Source organism: Mytilus edulis, chromosome 1 (assembly GCF_963676685.1).
Source record: "Mytilus edulis chromosome 1, xbMytEdul2.2, whole genome shotgun sequence".
Classification (NCBI taxonomy): Eukaryota; Metazoa; Mollusca; class Bivalvia; order Mytilida; family Mytilidae; genus Mytilus; species Mytilus edulis.
Genome location: NC_092344.1, coordinates 45,226,314 through 45,246,503, shown reverse-complemented (window position 1 = coordinate 45,246,503; position 20,190 = coordinate 45,226,314). Strand labels below are relative to the sequence as shown.

The window sequence follows — 20,190 nt, the reverse complement described above, 5'->3', positions numbered from 1 at the left end:
CATTTAAAACAAAAAAGTTTAGAAAGTTATGTGATTGACACCTTGAAATGGGTCCTCCAAAACTCTTAACTGCAGCGATATGGCAGATTATCAGCATGAGAGAAGCAGGTATGTCGCTGTGGTAATTGTACGTATTATTGGTTATCACCATTCCACTATAAGTCGTTTTGAGAACAAAAATCAGGCAACAAACGAAGTTCAAGACCTTTTGAGATCAAGAAGACCCCCTATAACATTTGCTACGGAAAATCAAGCATAATGAAGGTTGGTCAGAAGGAAACCCATTGCAAACAATACAAAAAGAAAGTGGTTGCCATAATACAGGATACTTTAAACAAAAACTGTTCTAGATCGACTCATTACTACTGGTTATCGTGCGATAAGACGTTAATGCTGCACCAAGTACTAATTCGTTGGCGTTTAACGATCAACCATGAGGTCGACAATCATCTTATGCTTAATTTTGAAATGTCTGACATTGTAAAGTTCGAATACAGTAAAAGTTGTAAAAGGCATTTCATTTTGTTATCAAAATTGTGGTTAGATAAAACATTTTTTGATACATCTTTTTTTATACGTTTTAATGCCAATGGTATCATTAACTATGTTTCAATTTTATTTTACAAATATTTTATCATATTCTATCCAAAATAAGACGCTGATTTTTCAAGGTTTAAAAAATCAAGGTGTTGCAACACCTTTTTCCATGTTTATATCTTATTCATGACTTGTTACAGACATGTAGAAAATGGTAGATTAAATCAGGTTTCATAGCAAGCTAAACCTCTCACTTGCAAGATAGGCGCATAGATATCCGTTATATTGACAACGATGTGTGAACAAAACTAACAGACATAATAGGTAAAACTGTAAACCACAGGGGTACAGCAGTCAACATTGTGTTATAATTTTAATCACTATAATATATATCAAACAAATAGGTTAACAAAGAAAAGCAATAAAATTAAATAAACAAAGCACATAAGCAAACCCGAAAGACATGAATATAAAAACTTACCATAGCACAAGAGCACGACGACGGGATGTATAGGTACGGAGCTACGTCAAAAGTAGAATCACAATAAATACTGAACTCCTAGGAAAATTCAAAAAGGAAAGTCCCTAATCAAATTGCAAAATCAAACAAAAATGGATAACAACTGTCATATTCCTGTCTTGGTACAGGATAGATCTTACAAAGATAGACTAAACAGGAAAAGTAATTAACTAAACTGGCTAAAGGATATCATGTACAATTTCATAATCCTGAAGCAGCACCAATAGTTTTTAATCATGCACTGAAATAAGAACATATATATGGAATATATCAAAATATGAAAGTCACCATGCGAATCAACACTCAGTCTTTCTATTTATTCAGCTCATCGTTTATCAAAGAAGAATTGAAATCAATAATCTACAATATATCTTCTTGTCAGATCCTTTAATTTTTCGTTGAAAATGCTGTCTTTATATTTATAATGCCTCCAATTTTTCTAATTTCTCAGCATATGTTTTGATGTAAAGGGTATGCAAAAAGGCCAATACCAGTGTTATCTTTTCGTCAGACGACGTTGAAAATCAAATCATAGTAAATGACCTTTCAATAAATGTTAGATAATTAACAAGGGTTCCTCACAAAGTGTATAATTTTCATTTACTATTTTGTTCAAAGATGTGGGAACACTAATTTCTGCTACATTAGAAGAAAATCTTTATTAATAACAATAATTTCTCATCACTGTCATCACGTATACAGAAAAGTGAACCTTCAGCGTAGGTACAAGTACACTTTAATATTAAGTAGCACTTGTCTACAAATCAGTTGTGGGAATTCCATTTAATGTATCAGGGGAAAACCAACAAAAGCTGAAATAGCATTCAACCCTGATTGCAATAAATGTATTTACGTAAAGAGTAATGCTAATTCCTGTGTAGATTATTATCTGCATAAACTTCAACAAAAGACATAAATCTGTAAATACTGCAAACAAATTCAGTGTTGTATAATAACAAAGGATGAACTTAGGGAAAACATTTGATAATCAGTCACGAATCATATGTTATTGAAACTTGTACATTCGTTTCGATAAACACATGCGGCCAAATTGAGATTGGTTGTATATGATACTTTAACAAAAAGATATAAAACAAAATGTTCAAACTACGACAATAAAATATACTAAACAAAGCGGCATTCTGTCTCTTCTTACTTAGAAGTTATGGCACATTAAAGGTTTCTATCTGAATTGAAGTACAAACACTTGTTTTTGCGTTTTGGTCATTTTAAACATGTTTACCTTAAAATTTGTTTTTCTCATAGTTATTCGCTTATTTAGTATTTATAAAAGAGGAAGTAAAAGGTTAGTTACCTTTTCACAGGAAAAAGAACATGAAAATTATGTTCATGATAAAAATTGAATAATTAATATTTTTATTGGGCAATAATATTCCGAATTGGCCGCAAAGCGTATAATACCCTAAAAATACTGACTGTCGTTTGTTGTAACTTGTAAACAAAGTCCGTTGTTCGATATATAAGGTTATCTTTGAGCTATTAACACGATTAAAGTATGATAATAATACACTTGGAAAAACTGCAGGTAAATATTATTTTGAGACGTCCTTCAGATTTCAACCGAGAATTAAGTGTTTTGTGTTTTTGATTACGTTGTCGGCATTGGCTTCCTGCAGATACATAAATCGTGTATTATAGGTGATTATAAATTTGTTAAGCAACAGTGACTGAAGATGGACGGGACAATGATTATTCATTCACTTATAGTGATTTCTTTTTTGAATACGCAAATTGCACATTCAGAAACACAGGTAAGAACTTTATTTGTCCGGGTGAAAGGTCATGCTTCAAAAAATTAATGTGTCAAGCAAAAACAAATATCTATACGTATTGTGGCTGATGCTTTCTTGATTTAGAAATCTATATTTTGCGTAACTTTTCTCACAATTCTTTGCTCACTAAGTATCTATAAAAGAGGAAGTAAAAAGTTAGTTACTTTTTTACAGGAAAAAGAACATATGAAAATTATGTTCATGATAAAAATTGAGTAATGAGTATTTTTCTTGGACAATAATATAATTCCGAATTGGTCGCACAGCGTACTATATCCTAAAACTACTGACAGTCGTTTGTTGTAACTAGTAAACAAATTCCGTTGTTCTATAGATAAAGTTATCTTTGAGCTATTAACACGATTAAAGTAGGATAAAAATACACTTGGAAAAACTACAGGTTAATATTATTTTGAGACGTCCTTCAGATTTCAACCGAGAATTAAGTGTTTTGGGTTTTTGATTACGTTGTCGGCATTGGCTTCCTGCAGATACATACATCGTGTATTATAGGTGCTTATAAATTTGTTAAGCAACAGTGACTGAACATGGACGGGACAATGATTATTCATTCACTTATAGTGATTTCTTTTTTGAATACGCAAATTATACATTCAGAAACACAGGTAAGAAGTTTATTTGTCCGGGTGAAAGGTCATGCTTCAAAAAATAAATGTGTCAAGCAAAAACAAAATATGTTTTGATTATATTCTTTTATGGGTTTCCTTTGTGACACATTTGTTTGTATTCATTGTGATTTAGTATAACACAGTATTAACTATTTCACCCCTTTTTGTGACATTGTTTACCTAATATGTATTTTCGTTTTGTTCACACATTGTTGTCAATATAATGGATTTTTATGCGATTGTCATACTACTGAGAGGGTTTGCTTGTTACAAAACCAGCTTTAATCCAATATTTTGAACTTCAGGAAATGCCGGCTACAAGGCAGGATAATAATAGTTGTTATCCATTCGTTTGATGTGTTTGAGCTTTTCATTTCGCAATTCGATTAGAGACTTTCCGTTTTGAATTTCCCTCGGAGTTCAGTATTTTTGTTATTTTACTTTTTAGAGAAGTAAATTATTGCAATAAAGTCTACGTATCATATACATATGCTTTCATTTTGGAAACAAAATGTCCAAATATTTTACCCTTGGTTACGTATGACGATATTTTCCTATCAAGCTATCTTCGTTCCTTACAATAAAAAACACGCCTCCCTATCCTCTGTTTCAGCTGTATGGCATATTAAGTGACTTTTCATTTAGAGATAGTTTCCTCCCCGATACTACAAATAAATCACCAATGACTGGTACGACACTCAACTCGAAACTGGTGACAAATGTCTTAAATTCAACGTCCTTAAATCTTCTAGTGTCCGTCCTCAAGCTTTTGCTACTGTTTCGGCGTCAACATTTTATCACTGGAAAATAACTCCAAGTTATTTGTATTTATGAGTTTAAATATATGTAACGTGAAATGCAGTTTCTGTTACGTCTTTAACGATATAATAGATAATAAAGTTTATGCTTGAAAAAACAACGTAGGAAATACAAATTTTTGTTTATTTTCTTTTTATCAATTACATTCATTTTTCATGAATGCGAAGATAATTTCTTCTTCAATACTTTAAACCATAAAATCAAATGAAATATTCGGACTCAGCGGATACTACTTTACCAGCTGTGACATTTTATATGAGCAATATATTCGCCTGGCAGACCGACAAATTTCAATCTCGTACAAACTTTTAATTTTAGAGCATTTTGGTTTGTATACTACTATGTAATAATAACTTGTGGAGGGGGACGCACATAACGACATGTCTGTTGGCCTTCGACAACAGTGATCGCTTCAGGTTATGAATACTATAACTGCTCTTCCTAAAAGAAGAATGTAAATACCTCAAGCGGATTTCTCTTCGTTCAGTTATGTGTTTATTTGATGTCTGATGTACAGTAGTTGTAGTTTGTTTATGTAATTTATACGTGTTTCTTGTTTCTCGTTTTTTTATTTTATATAGATTAGACCGTTGGTTTTCCGGTTTGAATGGTTTAACATTAGTAATTTTTGGGCCCTTTATAGCTTGTTGTTCGGTGTGAGCCAAGGCTCCGTGTTGAAGGCCGTACATTGACCTATAATGGTTTACTTTTTTTAAATTGTTATTTGGATGGAGAGTTGTCTCATTGGCACTCACACCACATCTTCCTATATCTTATTATTTGTATAATGTTTTGTATGACAGTACTTTTAATTCATTTGACCGTTTCGTTGACGAAAATCATAGAGACCGCTTTGGAAAATGAATATTCATGCATATGGTATATTATTTTGTTTTTCAGAATCCTAGAATATATTATATGCACATAAAATCTGATGTGAAATTCCGATTTGCAACAACTTTAGTTACCAGCAAAGTTGCTAACAGTGCAAAAGCTTCAGTTGAAGCTCATTTTGAAGTCACTCTTCCAGATGCAGCATTTATTACAGAATTTGTTATGTAAGTTCTAAATTTTGATGTTGCTAAAAAGTAACGAAGACATAAATTCAAAAGACAAAATTTACAGTTTTGATATACTTTCGGCCCATTTCAGCTCTTTCACTTAGTATTAAGTTTTAGGTTCGATTGCATTTTAGACCAAAACAGTATGCATATAATGGTGCAGTAAATAGATGTTGATATGTATAACTAAACAAACCTGCAAAAAACCTTAACTGTTTCATGAGAATGTTGCAAAAGCGATCCATAAGAGCGCATATTTAATTCTTGTAAACTACAATTAGTTAATAAAATAGAAAAAACAAATTAATGTAAAAAAAATGTCATACTGCTTAAAATATATCTTAAAATTAACTATAATTATTTTAGAATATTAATAGATGGTGCTGTAAATTTTTCAGGGAAATTAATGGGCAGGTATATCCCGGAGAAATCAACGAGAAAGCGAAAGCGAAAGAGAAATATGATACAGCAAAGAAGAAGGGTCAAAGTGCAGGACATGTGGCACAAAAGTAAGTACACGATCACAATAAGTTATTAGATGTTTCAAGTAAAAGAGACCAGGGTCCTCGGTCATAAAACTATACTCAGAACTTGGAGTACAAAATTAGTGCTTGAAACAACAAATCCAGTTTTTTGATTAGTTGATTTTTATGACCGCAAGGCCTGTTAGATGGTATAATTGAATTTATTTAAAAAATGGTATTCTGATTTGTAAACTTTAAACAGTTACTAATTAGCTGTTATGTCGCTTAGATATTCTTAAAAGCGAAAATACTTAATTTTTAAATGATTAAATGCAAAACTTATAAAGCTAGTTTATGAATAAAATGGAAGAAATAAAGAGCAGGTAATTTTGATGCTGAAAAAATGAAATCATTTAATTCATACCAAACAATCATCATAAGTAATCACAACATTGCATGGCCGAATTTACGTCAAAGTTTAAAAATTGCACTGAGTACCCAAAATTGCACCCATTTAGCAAAACGATCAGCGGAAATCTTACAAGTTTTCTTAGAGACTAAGCAAGTCCAGTTTTGGTCGTGTTTGTATGTGTGAGTGTGGGTGGTCGATCGTCTTTCATCATAGCTAAATATATTCAAAATACACAAAATGTTCACAGTATATTTCGATGAAGAAATAATCACTATCAAAAGTAAAATATAAGGAAACTTTTATATGCGACGTCTAAAAACAAACCTTGTTTTGAAAATTAGCAATTAAAATATGTAACAGGCACCAATTTCTTAAAAAATAGAATAAAATATGGATTATAAATTGTCAAATTGTTCTAGATAATTGAAGAAATAAAACAAAGTATCGGTTATTTAATTTAAGGATATGAGAATTTAAGGATAGACGTAATTTGGTTTCGTTCATCAAGTTAAAGAATTGTGAATCGGCAATGTTTTTATTCAATATGGATTTAGAATTAATTAGTTATCAAAGGTACCAGGATTATAATTTAGTACGCCAGACGCGCGTTTCGTTTACATAAGAGTCATCAGTGACGCTCATATCGAAATATTTATAAAGTCAAACAATTATAAAGTTGAAAAGCATTGAGGATCCAAAATTCAAAAAAGTTGTGCCAAATACGGCTTAGGTAATCTATCATGTCTGGAATAACAAAATCCTTAGTTTTTCGAAAAATTTATAAGTTTTGTAAACAGGAAATTTATAAGTATGACCACATTATTGATATTCATGTCAACACCGAAATGTTGACTCCTGGGCTGGTGATACCCTCGGGGACGAAACGTCCACAAGCAATTGATGAAACAATCAATTAAATAAGAACACATCTACAAATTAAATACAGAATGAAAAGTTTTGTCCTGAATAATATAGACAAAATAGGTGCAACTTTGTGTACCCTCACGTTAGAAATTTACGTAATATTTGGAGAAGAACAACGGCATAGAATCATTGAAAAATGTCAGTAAATGACATATTGCGCCAGCCTTTATTACAAATAACATTCCGTTTTATTGCAGACCAAGACACACCAACCGGTTCAGTGTTGATGTAAACGTAGCAGCCGAGAGTAAAGTTACCTTTAATCTTACTTACCAAGAATTATTAGAGCGAGTCCATGAACAATATGAGCATATAGTATACGTGGACCCAGGCCAGATTGTGGAGGATTTCACGATTGACGTGTATATTCATGAGTCAAGAGACATTACTAAGGTCTCAGTGCCACCGTTGCGAAATGATATTATTTTGGGGACTATAGGTAACTAGTTGAATGATAGAAAAATTGGTTAGAGACATTATTATTTATGTCAGTGGTAAGTGTAGAAATTGACATTTTAATGATGAAATTCTACTAAACTTAATTCGGAGTCAAATTTGTTCGTTTAGTGTATGTTCAATTAATGTGTGAGTATATCGTTTGATAAAGTTAAGCCATTTCAATTTATGTTTTATAGTGTGTCTTATTATGTTGTGATGCTACACTATTGTTACGGATAAGGGCGACATTTCAATGTTTAAACCCGCTGCATTTGTTTTCACCTGTCCTAAGTCAGTAAGCTTGTCGGTTTTTAAGTGTTTTTCGTTTTTTAAATAGATTAGACTGTTGGTTTTCCCGTTTGAGTGGTTTAACACTAGTCGTTTTAGTGTCCTTAAACGCTTGCTGTTCGGTATGAGCCAAGGCTCTTTGTTGGCCATATTTGACACAATGAGTATGGCACTCATACCACATCTTCTTATATCTATTTATATTTTTATACTGTTCAAATGTTAACGGTTGCAAGGCATTAAAACGGATGCTTTTAAGTTTTTACATATTTAAGTATACGGCTCCGACTGATGGGCAAACATTCACATAGTACAACCTCAAACCTGGTCTTTTTCGAATGCACCAACAAATATATGTTTTTAAAATTTCATTCTTATTATCGAGGTGGAAAGACCTTCAATTGTTCAGAGAGGTTTTTAATATAGTTTTTGTTTTATTTCTAACAGAAGAGAAAAACGCTTTGGCTATCATCGAGCGACCAACACAAACGTCTGCTACTATTCATTATGCCCCTACAGCCGATGACCAGAAACAGATGTCTGACCAGGGAATATCAGGGTTGTTTGTTGTCGAGTATGATGTCGAGAGAAAATTTGACGCTGGTGAAGTCATGGTAAATGAAATAATTCTAATTTGTTCTCTGTTGCTTTCAGCAAACATGAAATAGTGTGACCGTATCAGCTTTAAGTGCGTTTTTAACATATTCATATTTAACATATCTAACTATCTAGTTACAAATCCAAGGGAGCTTTTAAAAGGCCTAACCGCACCCACCGGTATATATAAAAAGTTTTTTGTCAACATTTGAAGAAATGGAGGATTAAAGGTTGTATATGGCTACCATATTGTATAGGAATTATTGATAAACAACCCATTGACTTGCATGAAATGCTGCTATATACTTCGCATCTGATTCAATAAACATGGTATATGCAAATTGCTCCAAAAAAAAACAACTGTTGTACCATTTAGGTAAATCATTTTTAAGGAAGTTTTGTAAAGTCTCATCTATTAATTTTACTTGATGATTTTGCTTATGGGTTTATCGTTTTTAACAGGTTGTTGACGGATACTTTGTGCACTTCTTTGCACCAGAAGGTATGGATCCTTTACCAAAAGACGTCTTATTCATCTTAGATGTTAGTGGATCTATGTCGGGCACTAAAATAGCACAACAAAAGAGTGCCATGAATAGCATTTTGAAAGATCTTTTCGAAGGTGATCGTTTCAACATAATGCTGTTCAGCAGTGGCAATTCTTTGTGGCAGCAAACATTACTGTCTGCTAGCAACAAAAATAAACAGAAAGCACTTCAACATGTTGAAAATATGAAAGCAGACGGAGGTAAGCATATTGTAAAGAATAAATGTCAATTGAAACAAAGTTTAAAAAAAATCTTTCTCCATTTTTTTGTTATAGATTTGATTGGTTATTTGATTTGTGTTTAACGCCATTTTCAGCACTATAGTGCTATATCGTGGCGGGTCAGTTTTTATTTGTGGAAAAATCCAAGGTTCCCGGAAAAAAACAACCAACATCCGAAAAAAATAGATACCAAAAGGCAATTATTTTACCTCAATAAAAACAAACGATAAATAAAAAGGCGAATCAAAATATGATTTACACAAAGTAGTGCATTCATAATAAAGAAAATATGGATATAAAAGAATAACAATATGGTGAATATTATTCAACTTTATGTGTTTAAGGGGTACAGAACACCTAAGAAAAGATAGCTCTTACTCATAGTCTGATTCATTCCTACGTTTTAGAATGATGTGCAATATGAAAGCTTTTAAAAGATCATGATCATAATGTTTACATTATTGCTACTTTACAAAAATTCAAAAGTCTAAGGAACCTTCCATTTGATTTTAGAGGGGGGGGGGGGGGGGCTAGGATTTAAAATTTTGTCCTGCATTTTTTTTTATGGTTGTAATCATCATTATTGTCCTGCATTTTTTTATTTTTCATTCTTTACGGACCTGCAATTTTCATTAGTTTACTGAAATAGTTTACTTAAATTGTCATCCTGCTTGTTATGCCAAATTACTCATCCTGCCTTTGTTTGTTCAAAAGCCTGTCTTGCCGTTTTTTTAATTTCATCCAAGCCCCCCCTCCTCAAATGAGAGTGGATAGGACCTTTATCGGGACTCCGGGATAGGGTGTTTTAAGGTCGGGATTTAGGGATTGATCCTTTAAGGATCCGAGAATTCTTTTTTCGAATTCTGGGACTTCGGGATTTAAATTTATTTAAATTCGGGACCTTGGGATTTCGGGATCAGGACCCCTCCTACCCCCTCTCAAATGGTAGCTCCCTCCGACAATAAAGTTTTAACCAAATAAATAAGAATCTATGGTCAATAACACAATGCTTCTTTTCGTAGATCTTCGTATCAAATTGATTAAATCAAAACTTAATTGTCTCCACAATACTTTTTTTTAATGAAATACACTATGGCCTTAGTAATACACGTAGCAATGTAAAAAAAGGTACGAACAATTTGTAATTTTATAATTGCTGTCATATTTTTTAAAGAGCAATTGAATATGTTATTGCATGATTTATATTCATGTAAAAAGTTAGAAGATACCGAGGGGGGGTAATAAACCACCAGTGCATCATTTACATGATACAGAACAAAGTCAAAGACACAATTTTAAAAATGACAAACAAGAAAAAAAAACTTCCGATTGTACCGTCCAAAAAACACTACACATATTTTTGCTTTCTTAATTCATCTGAATAAGAAAAAACTATATCTTTCTAGTATCTTTCCAACCTTTATCCTGACAGGTGTAGAACATTAACGGGTGTCTTCTATTCCGTCCGCAATTTTAGGGAAAGTAAAGTCTATATTTAGAATCATAGTTAAAACTGAAACTACACATGTATGATATAAATAGAACATGGTATTTTCGCTTTATCAAATTTAAATTTCGAAGGGATAGCAAAATTTGTTATTTTTCTTTTGTTGTGCTTTTGTCCTGTTTGTGTATCTTTCCGAATTTTTGATAAAATGCAATTTTATGATAAATATAAAAAAGAAAGTGTGGTGTTATTGCAAGTGACAAGTGAAAAAATTTCTTCTCAAGTCTCAATTCAAAATTATTACTGAATAGAGTAATCATTCCCTATAATAATAAGGGGCCCAAAAAATAATGTGAAACATGTAAGGGGACGACCATTTGACATTCTGGGGGGAAGAGGATTTTGAAAATAAATAACTCAGCCTTGATAATCACAAAATTAAATGGTTTGTTTTGTGGTAGTTTGAAAATAAATTATCTGACTTGCAATGTATTGAAAATAAATAACTCAGCAGGTCTAATCGAAAGTATGAGATGGCACTAAATTCTTCATAAACTCATCTTTTTCCCCAAAAAAATCGGGAAACACTTCCCAATTTTTTTAATAATAAAAGTATGAATATTATTTAAATATACTTGAAATGTCTGAAAATTAGTTTAATTTAACTTGAGATATATTGTCTCAGGAAACCTTACCTCACTTTTATTTTAACAGGGCCGTAACTTCATTGCGGCAAATGCATCAGCCTCATGTAGGAAATTTCAAAACCAAACGCTTGTTTCCATATTAAATTGTGTTCACGGCGAGTGTCTTGCAAGACGCAAGTTCTGTTTTCCCTCAGACGTAGCCCTGATTTTTTGGGATCAATGTTTTTTTATTTATTTGTTTTTTGTTCATTGATTGCCCTTCTGGATTCTGTTAGAGTTGCACTTCTTTTGTTATCTAGTAATTTTGTTATGAATTTGATTATGAGTTTAAAAAAACAGCAGCCACAGACTTAACTATGTGAATTCCATTTTTGCTTAATCATCCACATTGTTCTTTTGATGTTGTCCGTAGAAACTTAAGTCTTGTACTGAATTTATACATTTTGCTTTGGGACCAAAATATTGTCAAAAAATTGTAAAAACAAAACTTGCATTTTCAGATTATGAATGGGGTTTTCGGAACATCCAGAAAGCATGATGTTGCATCATTTGCTCTATAGCTTCTTGGGCCTTCAGTGGCTCCAAAACCCTTCAAAAAATTTTTACAACCAAATTTAGTATTATGTATGTATGCAATACATGTATATACAGTTGGGAATATAAAAGATTCATTTCTACAGAGGGTGATGATTAATTCTGATTAAATGGTACATAATGACTTGACTATACATGTATTATTTATAAATAAACAAAACATTTAAAAATTGTATAAATAAACTTGTGAAAATGAATAATCAGTCCCTTGCTTTGATGAAAATGAAAAATCTTGCTTCAATAGTGCAGAAAATGAACAAAAACAAATCCTCCTGCCCCCCCTCTAGAATATTAAATGGTCGTCCCCTAACTGCCGTGCTTTTAACTAAAACCAGTTGTGTCTAGTTTTCATAAGCTCTGCAGAAATACTAAAAAAATTTCTATGTTAAACGAACTTGATTTCACAGAATAAGGATTTTTCACAGTCAGCTCTATTTTATCTCTCATGAGCCGTGGTTCTTTGCACCACTGGTTTTGTAGTTAAGTTTTTAATTGTATATTTTTTAATCTGTAGACCAATAAATTGAAAATCTAGATCATGTAAAGCATCTGCCAACTTTAAAGCTTCCGCCTTTTTCCTATGTATCATGTGTATTTTTGGCGTGTCATTCTTTTAATTTCAACAGCTCGTATCTCAAATCAAAAATCAGTTACATCCTTTTTTTGCCCCTGCAACTGAAAGTCGGGGTGGGGGTATTTTTTTACCCCTGTCCGTCTGTCCTTCCGTCCGTCCCATTATTGGTATATAGTTATTTGACATAACTCCTCCTACTGTTTGAAACTGTTTCACTTTGCTGTCTGTTGAGTAGTTAAGTACGTACACTGCACTTTAATAGAAACGATTCCTTTGTAAACAATTTTATGTGACTACATGTCCATTATGTATTCCGTGTGCATGGAATGGGTTGACATTTCATAAAATGTGTATATATTGTTGTATGGTCGATTAAAGCTTGTGTAATATGATTTTTTTTTAAATAAATATGAATTCATAACCATGATAACTACATAAAAGTCATGGCCCATACAAGTGTTTCTTACCAAAAAACACAATCGTCATCCTTTAGGTCAAAGTTCAAAGTCACATGAAAGTAAAAAAATTAAGAAGACACACCACCTCATGATGATACATCCACATGCCAAAGATGTAAGGCATAGGTCAAAAGGTGAAGCATTTATGGCCTACATGGTTGTATTTTTCACGAAAAAAACAACATAAAGTTGACCTTGAGGTCACATTTGAAGGTCACACAAGGTCATCATTATGCAAGACACTTAACCCTGTGATGATACATCCACATGACAACAGAGATGGGTCCAATTACTTTCAATGTAATTGATTAAATTACAATAACTTTGTGATTTGTACGATTAAATTAAATTAATGATTACATCATTTCTGAAAGTGTCTGATTAAATTAATGATTACATTGGCAAAGTAATCATGATTACATCTGATTACAATGAATTTAAAAAAATACATTTTGTATGATGTGAATGAATAAACGTTAAATATAACTGCATTTTTTAGAAAGTATTTTGTTTGCTATATTATAAAATGATAACTTCAAACTTCATTTATTTAATAAACCACAAAAGTTCACTTCATACATACATGAACATTGTGTCACTGGTTATGACCCATTGCACTTTATCATCATTGATCTCTGAATTATTTTTACTTCAATTGAATATAGCTTTATAAAAAGAGTTTGCTGTTTGTCTTCTGACCTATTCTAGACTTGAATTTATATTTGTTTCAAGGTGCAGTTCATGGAAGTTAAAATATGGATGAAATAAAGTTAATCAAATTGTAAACAAAATACAAGTACTAAAAATCATTGCATTTTACATGTCCAGTCCAAAGACATACAAAAAAACAAATTGCTAATTTTAAACAAGATATTTGTCCAACTTTTAATTAATTTTGTGCTAATTAGATAAATGATCACATGTCTGATTTATCTTTTACCATATATATTGTCCTACAGCTATACTCAATTGGTAATTGCAATAAAAAAAAACCTTAATTAGTTTCCTACCTGTCAATTCAAAGTTGACAAAAATCCCAACATTAACAAAAGATTATAATTAAGGGTTAAAGAAAAGTATTACTTGAATATAACAGTTATTATCAAATATATAAATGTCAATTTTTAAATTGTAAATATATGTACAATATCTTTTACTAAGGCCATTGATGACTTTTCAATGCTGTAACAGTTTATTTTTTACTGAAGTATACAAACCAAATATCATGCTTTATAAAAAAAATAAACCAAACTATTTTAACATGTTAAATATTATTAGTAATTAAATAAGAATAACAAAAAGGTCCATTTATTGACCATAAACACAGTTTAAGATTTTTTTCATTGTAATCAGAATGTAATCATAAAGTAATCAGGATTACAGGGTATTTTTAAAAGTAATTGATTAAATTAAATTACATGTAATCAGATTTTTGGCTGATTAATGATAACAATGATTACTTGAAAAAATTGTAATCAATTACAGCTGATTAACGATTACAATTACAATTACCCCAAGTCTGCATGACAAATAGCTAAGGCCTAGTTTAAAAGACGAACAAAAAATATGGCCGTTATGTTCTTTTTTTATAGTTTTTTCTCTTATTTAATGAACCAATTTGAGGGTGGGGCGTAATTTAAACTTAAATACCAAAATATTTAACGGTTAAATTTTAAATTTTTTTTGCAAGAACAGCCGACTAGTATAGCACTCCAAATGCTTAGTTCTATAAAAAAACTAAACGACACATTTTTTTTCTCAAAAAAAAATCTTCTTCAAATACTAGAAGCACAGCATTCACTTTTCTGGGCTGATTCTGATACCCACTTTTAAAGTTCTGGCAAAATTTTTAATCCGGAATAAAAAAAATTGCTAGAAAGGGGTATCAGTTAACTAATATTCACCTGAGCTATCATTATTAGCTATGCCATTGTCATCTTAGGATTAAATTTAAAAAAAAAATGCAAATTCAACCCTATACCCATATTTCACAAACTTCCAATTTTGGCCGATATTAGTATGTAAAAGATGCCATATTTGAGTAGCCAAATCTTTTAAACCTATGGTTCAAATCTTTTAAAATTTTCACAAGATGTTTAAGTTGGCCTAGTTTATCAATGAAAAAAAATAAGAAAAAATATAAATCAATTGCTTTAAAAAAGCAATTGTAGGGGGTCTTTCCCCCTTTAAAATTAATTGAATGGGGGGTGTTTGTTTGTTTGTTTGTTTGTTTGTTTGTTTGTTTGTTTGTTTCTGTATGGGGTCTATATTATTGTTACCGGAGAAGTTTCATGTTTAGTTTGGAAAGTTTTTCTTTTATTTTAGGTACAGCGCGCGCGCCACATCACGTGACACGGGTTTATAATAACGAAAAGATAGTCTTTTTATTCCTTTTTAGGTGGGGACTTTGAACAGACAACATGTATAGAGACGGAATGCACACAATGTAATTTCTTTTGTCATTGTAGGAAATTGACATTTTGATGACAGTTCACAAGCAGTGAATGATTTGGATTTATTTGATCCGGTGTAACTTTAAAACACATTTATTGATTATTTTCTGATAATGTACATTTTTCAGCACCTGTTTGTAACACAGATTAGTATTTCAATCTCGGAGCGGACATTTTATTGTAGGCTTTTACTGAAATTTACGGACCTAGCAAGCAATTTTTACGGCATTGCAATTTCTTTTCTCTAGGAAAAGCTTTGAGAGATATCTGCACCAAGTTTTTTTATAAACTTTAAGTACATGTATGCCCTGCTGACTGCAAATTTTGAGGTCGATTGTATTTGTAGTTTCAGAGTACATGTGGATTTTTTTTTCAGAAGTGACGCAAGAACAATATTAAATTTCAATTTTTCATGAAACATGATTGATTGATCATGATCATGATTGATTGATCATGATTGATTGATCATGATCATGATTGATCATGATTAGTTGGTTGGTTGGTTGGTAAAACACGTTGGATAGGGCCAATTGAAACCGCGAAAAAGAAACAAAAAGATCTTGGACCCTATATTAAACACACGAGACGGAAACATGATTGATTGATTGATTGATTGATTGGTTGGTTGGTTGGTTGGTTGGTTGGTTGGTTGGTTAAACACGTTGGATAGGGCCAATTGAAACAGCGAAAAGAAACAAAGAAGATCTTGGACCCTATATTAAACACACGAGACGAGACGGAAACATGATTGATTGATCATGATTGATTGATTGATTGATTGATTGATTGATTGATTGATTGATTGGTTGGTTGGTTGGTTAAACACGTTGGAAAGGGTCAATTGAAACAGCGAAAAAGAAACAAAGGAGATCTTGAACCCTATATTAAACACATGAGACGGAAACATGATTGATTGATTTATTAATCATGATCATGATTGGTTGATTGATCATGATTGGTCGATTGATCATGATCATGATTTGTTGATTGATCATTATTGATTGATCATGATTGGTTGGTTGGTTGGTTGGTTGGTTGGTTGGCAAACACACATAAAATTCTTCAAGTCGTGCCCCAAATCACATATGTACATGACCTTGACCTTTGACCTTGTGACCTTTGTCAAGGTCATTGCTTCACAATGTCATTGCAAAAGACCCTATGGGTCAAGGACCTTTTGTTTAAGAGTTTTGCCTAATAATGGCTTTTTATAAACCATCAATGGGTGTTATGTCCCTTACATAATGGTAAAACTAATACAGTCATAATGTAACAAAGTTGCCCCTTGAAGTACTGAACATTTTTCACTGCTTAAATTTTCTGTATCTATAACCATTCAAGAATTATAGGGAAATCAAAGACATATGAAAATCTAAAATATGACCTTGACCTTTGACCTTGACCTAATTTTCTAAGTTAGGACCCAGGGGACTCAAATAAAAACATTCCAGGGTTATACGGTTAACGGTTTCTGAGTTAAAAAAACATACCGACAAATTTATTCCGTAAAGGTACATAACTCCTATAAAATTTCATCGAATCGCTTCGATCCAAATTAGCCAAAAATTCCTGAGGATGTAACGAACAATTTGTAAAAAGAATTTTGTCGCTTTCTTATTTTGTTACGAAGGAGATGCGCTAACAAGGAAATCAGTGTTTGGGGAGATAACTCCTACAAAGAAAAGTATTCGTTTACGCAGGGTAAATTTCAAAAGCGCATAAACTGTTCGATATCATATACCAAATATCTAAGTGACATATTGCGAAACAAATGTTTATCGCAAGAACAAAATTAGGCGGAAGAAAAAAAAAAATAATCAGAAGAAAAACAATAGGTCTTTCCACAGAAAAGTGGAAAGACCTAATTAAACGACAGGAATTTTTTGGGGTATAGTGTTTGGTACCCCCTCAAAGAAATGAATGCTTCTTTTTTCGATTTTGTTGAGGTGTAAAAGTGTTGACCGAAGCACATTTTGTATGAAGCGCTGAAGCGCTTCATTCTAAAAATGGGTGCACGATCAATACTTTTACAACCCTATCAAATTACTAAAAGAAAAATTTATTTCTCATTATCACATTTTTTATGTTATTAGTAAGACCACAAAAAAAAGTTTTATCAATTTTTTTCGTTTTTTTTACCCTGTGCATTTTTGTGGAAGCACGTGTGCTTACGAATGTAAAATTTCATTTTGATATGCAGGTCAATTTTTTAATGACGCGCGATTGTTTTTAGCTAATCAAACTAACGATTATCGTTTATATGTCTTTTTGGAGATTTCAATGCTCGAACTGCAGAAGAGTCATACTTTGACGTCGTTAATTTTGAAGAATTTTCAGGAATGTTAGACATTGAAAACGAGGGTATTTGTACTTTAGATGAGTTAAATATAAATTTATTAAGGAAAAGTATGGATCACAAAAAAAATAATTTTGGTAACTTGCTTCTTGAATTTTGTAAGAATAACAATATGTTTATCCTAAATGGAAGAATGTGTGAAGACAAAGGTCTGGGTAGTTTTACATGTAAAAACACCAGTGTGGTTGATTACAATATTGCTTCCCCAAATTTTCTTTTTTCCCAAAATAATCAAAAAGCTGGGTATTAAATTCTAGCGTTTTAGTTTCGGATATTCATAATCCGCTATCGTTAAAGATTACTTGTTATGAAAAACAAAACGACGTCAGTCATGATGATGACATGCATGAGGAGAAGATTAAGAGATGGGAAAATGAACAATTAGATACCTTTATTAGTAACAGTGATAGACTTAAAGTAAATGAAATACTAGCTCAATTAACGGAAATGGTTGAAAATACAAGTGAAAACTCAATTATAAATAAAGTTGTTGAGGATGTATGTCATTTACTTACAAATGCGGCAAATTCTACATTCGGCACATTTACTAAAAGACGTAAGCGTACACAAAACATAAAAAAAAATCCAAACCATGGTTTCGGTCTAGTAGATGAAAACTTAAGCGAAACCATGCTGACGACAAAGTCAATGAAACAAAGAAACTAGAAAAGAGTTATAAGCGAGCAATGGATAAGAGCATTCGTAACCATAGAAAGAAAATTAGACATGTTAGACACAAGATAGAAAACTTAAAATCGATTTACCAGAAAGAATACTGAAAAATTTTGAACGGTGGTAAAAGGGGAAACAACCCATGTGTACCTATTAATATTTTGTTTGATTATTTAACAATGTTTAAAGAATTTAAAATTAGGAAATTCTGAAGATGAGGAGATTGTTTAAGAAAATAAGAACAATGTAAAAAATTAAAATGTTATATTAAACTCACCTGTTACAGAAAAGGAAATTGAAAAATCTTTGAGAAAGTTAAAAAAATAATAATAAATCCTCGGGTGATGATATGATTGTAAATGAATATTTAAAACACTCTTTTAGTGTTATGTCACAGGTGTTTGTGAAACTTTTTAATATTATATTTGACAGTGGAATCATTCCTGATATTTGGGTTTTTGGAAATATAATAACCTTTATTCAGAATAAAGGTAACAAACATGATCCTAGCAATTTTAGGCCTGCAACAGTTATAAGCTGCTTTGGGAAATTATTTAATTCTATTTTGAATTCACGTTTGAATAAATTTTCTGATGATTTTTGTTTACTATGTCAGAATCAAGCTGGTTTCAGAGAAGGTTATTCTACTACAGATAATTTATTTGTTATCTTCATGCTTATTAGTATCATGAAAAATAAGAAAAAGAAACTATTCTGTGCATCCGTAGATTTTGCTAAAGTCTTTGGTACTGTTTCGAGAAAGGGTCTTTGGCATGAATTACTTGTAAATGATATTAACGGTAAAATGTATAAAAATTTTAATATGTACACTGGTATTAAATCTCGTATTGTGTATAATGGTGAAATGTCAGAATATTTTCATGCAATATCGGTGTAAGACAGGGTAAAAATATGTCTCCTTTTTTTATTTTCATTGTATTTGAACAATCTTCAGAAGTTTATTGAAGAAAAAAATGTATGTGGTTTAAATTGTATCACTGAGGAAAAAGAGAATGAGTTTGATATCTACTTAAATCTGTTTGTGTTATTGTTCGCAGATGATACAGTGTTATTTTCGGATAATGTATCCGATCTACAGTTGCAATTAGATATATTCTTTGAATATTGCAGTACCTGGAAATTAAAAGTTAACACAAGTAAAACTAAGATTATAATTTTTTCTGGTGGTAGATTACCCAAAAATATTAACTTTATATATGATGGCAATCCATTGGAGGTAGTAAACGAATTGACATACCTTGGGTTAAATGTTTTAAGAAGGGTTGTTTTATGAGTGCTAAGAAAATTTTAGTTAGAAAAGCAAATAAAGCAATGTATGAAGTATTGAAAAAGGGGAAGTTGCACAATTTGTGAGTGAAATCACAATATCATATATTTGATAAAATCGTGAAGCCAATCCTCCTGTATGGGTGTGAGATCTGGGGTTTCAGTAATACTGATATTATAGAAAAAGTGCACTTAGAATTGTGTTAGCTTTTACAAAACCTTAAGAAGTCGACACCTAATTTTATGATTTATGGTGAACTTGGTATTTATCCCATGTCTTTATATATACAGCTGCGTATGGTTAATTTCTGGTCAAAAATGGTAAATGGGGATGATAACAGGATTGCTTAAATATTATACATTCAAATACATGTAACAGTTCTTGAAGAATTCTGACAAGCAATTTAGGTCAGATTAGTTGAAATACGTTCAAGATACATTAGATAAATGT

At 31.6% G+C, this 20,190-nt stretch overlaps 1 protein-coding gene across 2 annotated transcripts in view; it reads left to right on the top strand.

Moving 5' to 3' along the window:
- Positions 1-2,631: 2,631 nt before the first annotated feature.
- The window catches only part of LOC139512808 (inter-alpha-trypsin inhibitor heavy chain H3-like), a 36,196-nt gene continuing 18,637 nt past the window's right edge, over positions 2,632-20,190 (top strand). Inside the window, exons 1-6 of one of the 2 annotated variants that reach the window (XM_071300738.1) lie at positions 2,632-2,829; positions 5,199-5,356; positions 5,758-5,868; positions 7,357-7,598; positions 8,333-8,499; positions 8,945-9,230. In XM_071300738.1, coding sequence (XP_071156839.1) covers positions 2,752-2,829; positions 5,199-5,356; positions 5,758-5,868; positions 7,357-7,598; positions 8,333-8,499; positions 8,945-9,230 — 1,042 coding nt within the window. In that variant the 5' untranslated portion in view covers positions 2,632-2,751. Of the gene's footprint in view, positions 2,830-3,265; positions 3,477-5,198; positions 5,357-5,757; positions 5,869-7,356; positions 7,599-8,332; positions 8,500-8,944; positions 9,231-20,190 lie in introns of those variants that run through there. The other variant, XM_071300728.1, reaches the window with a different exon arrangement.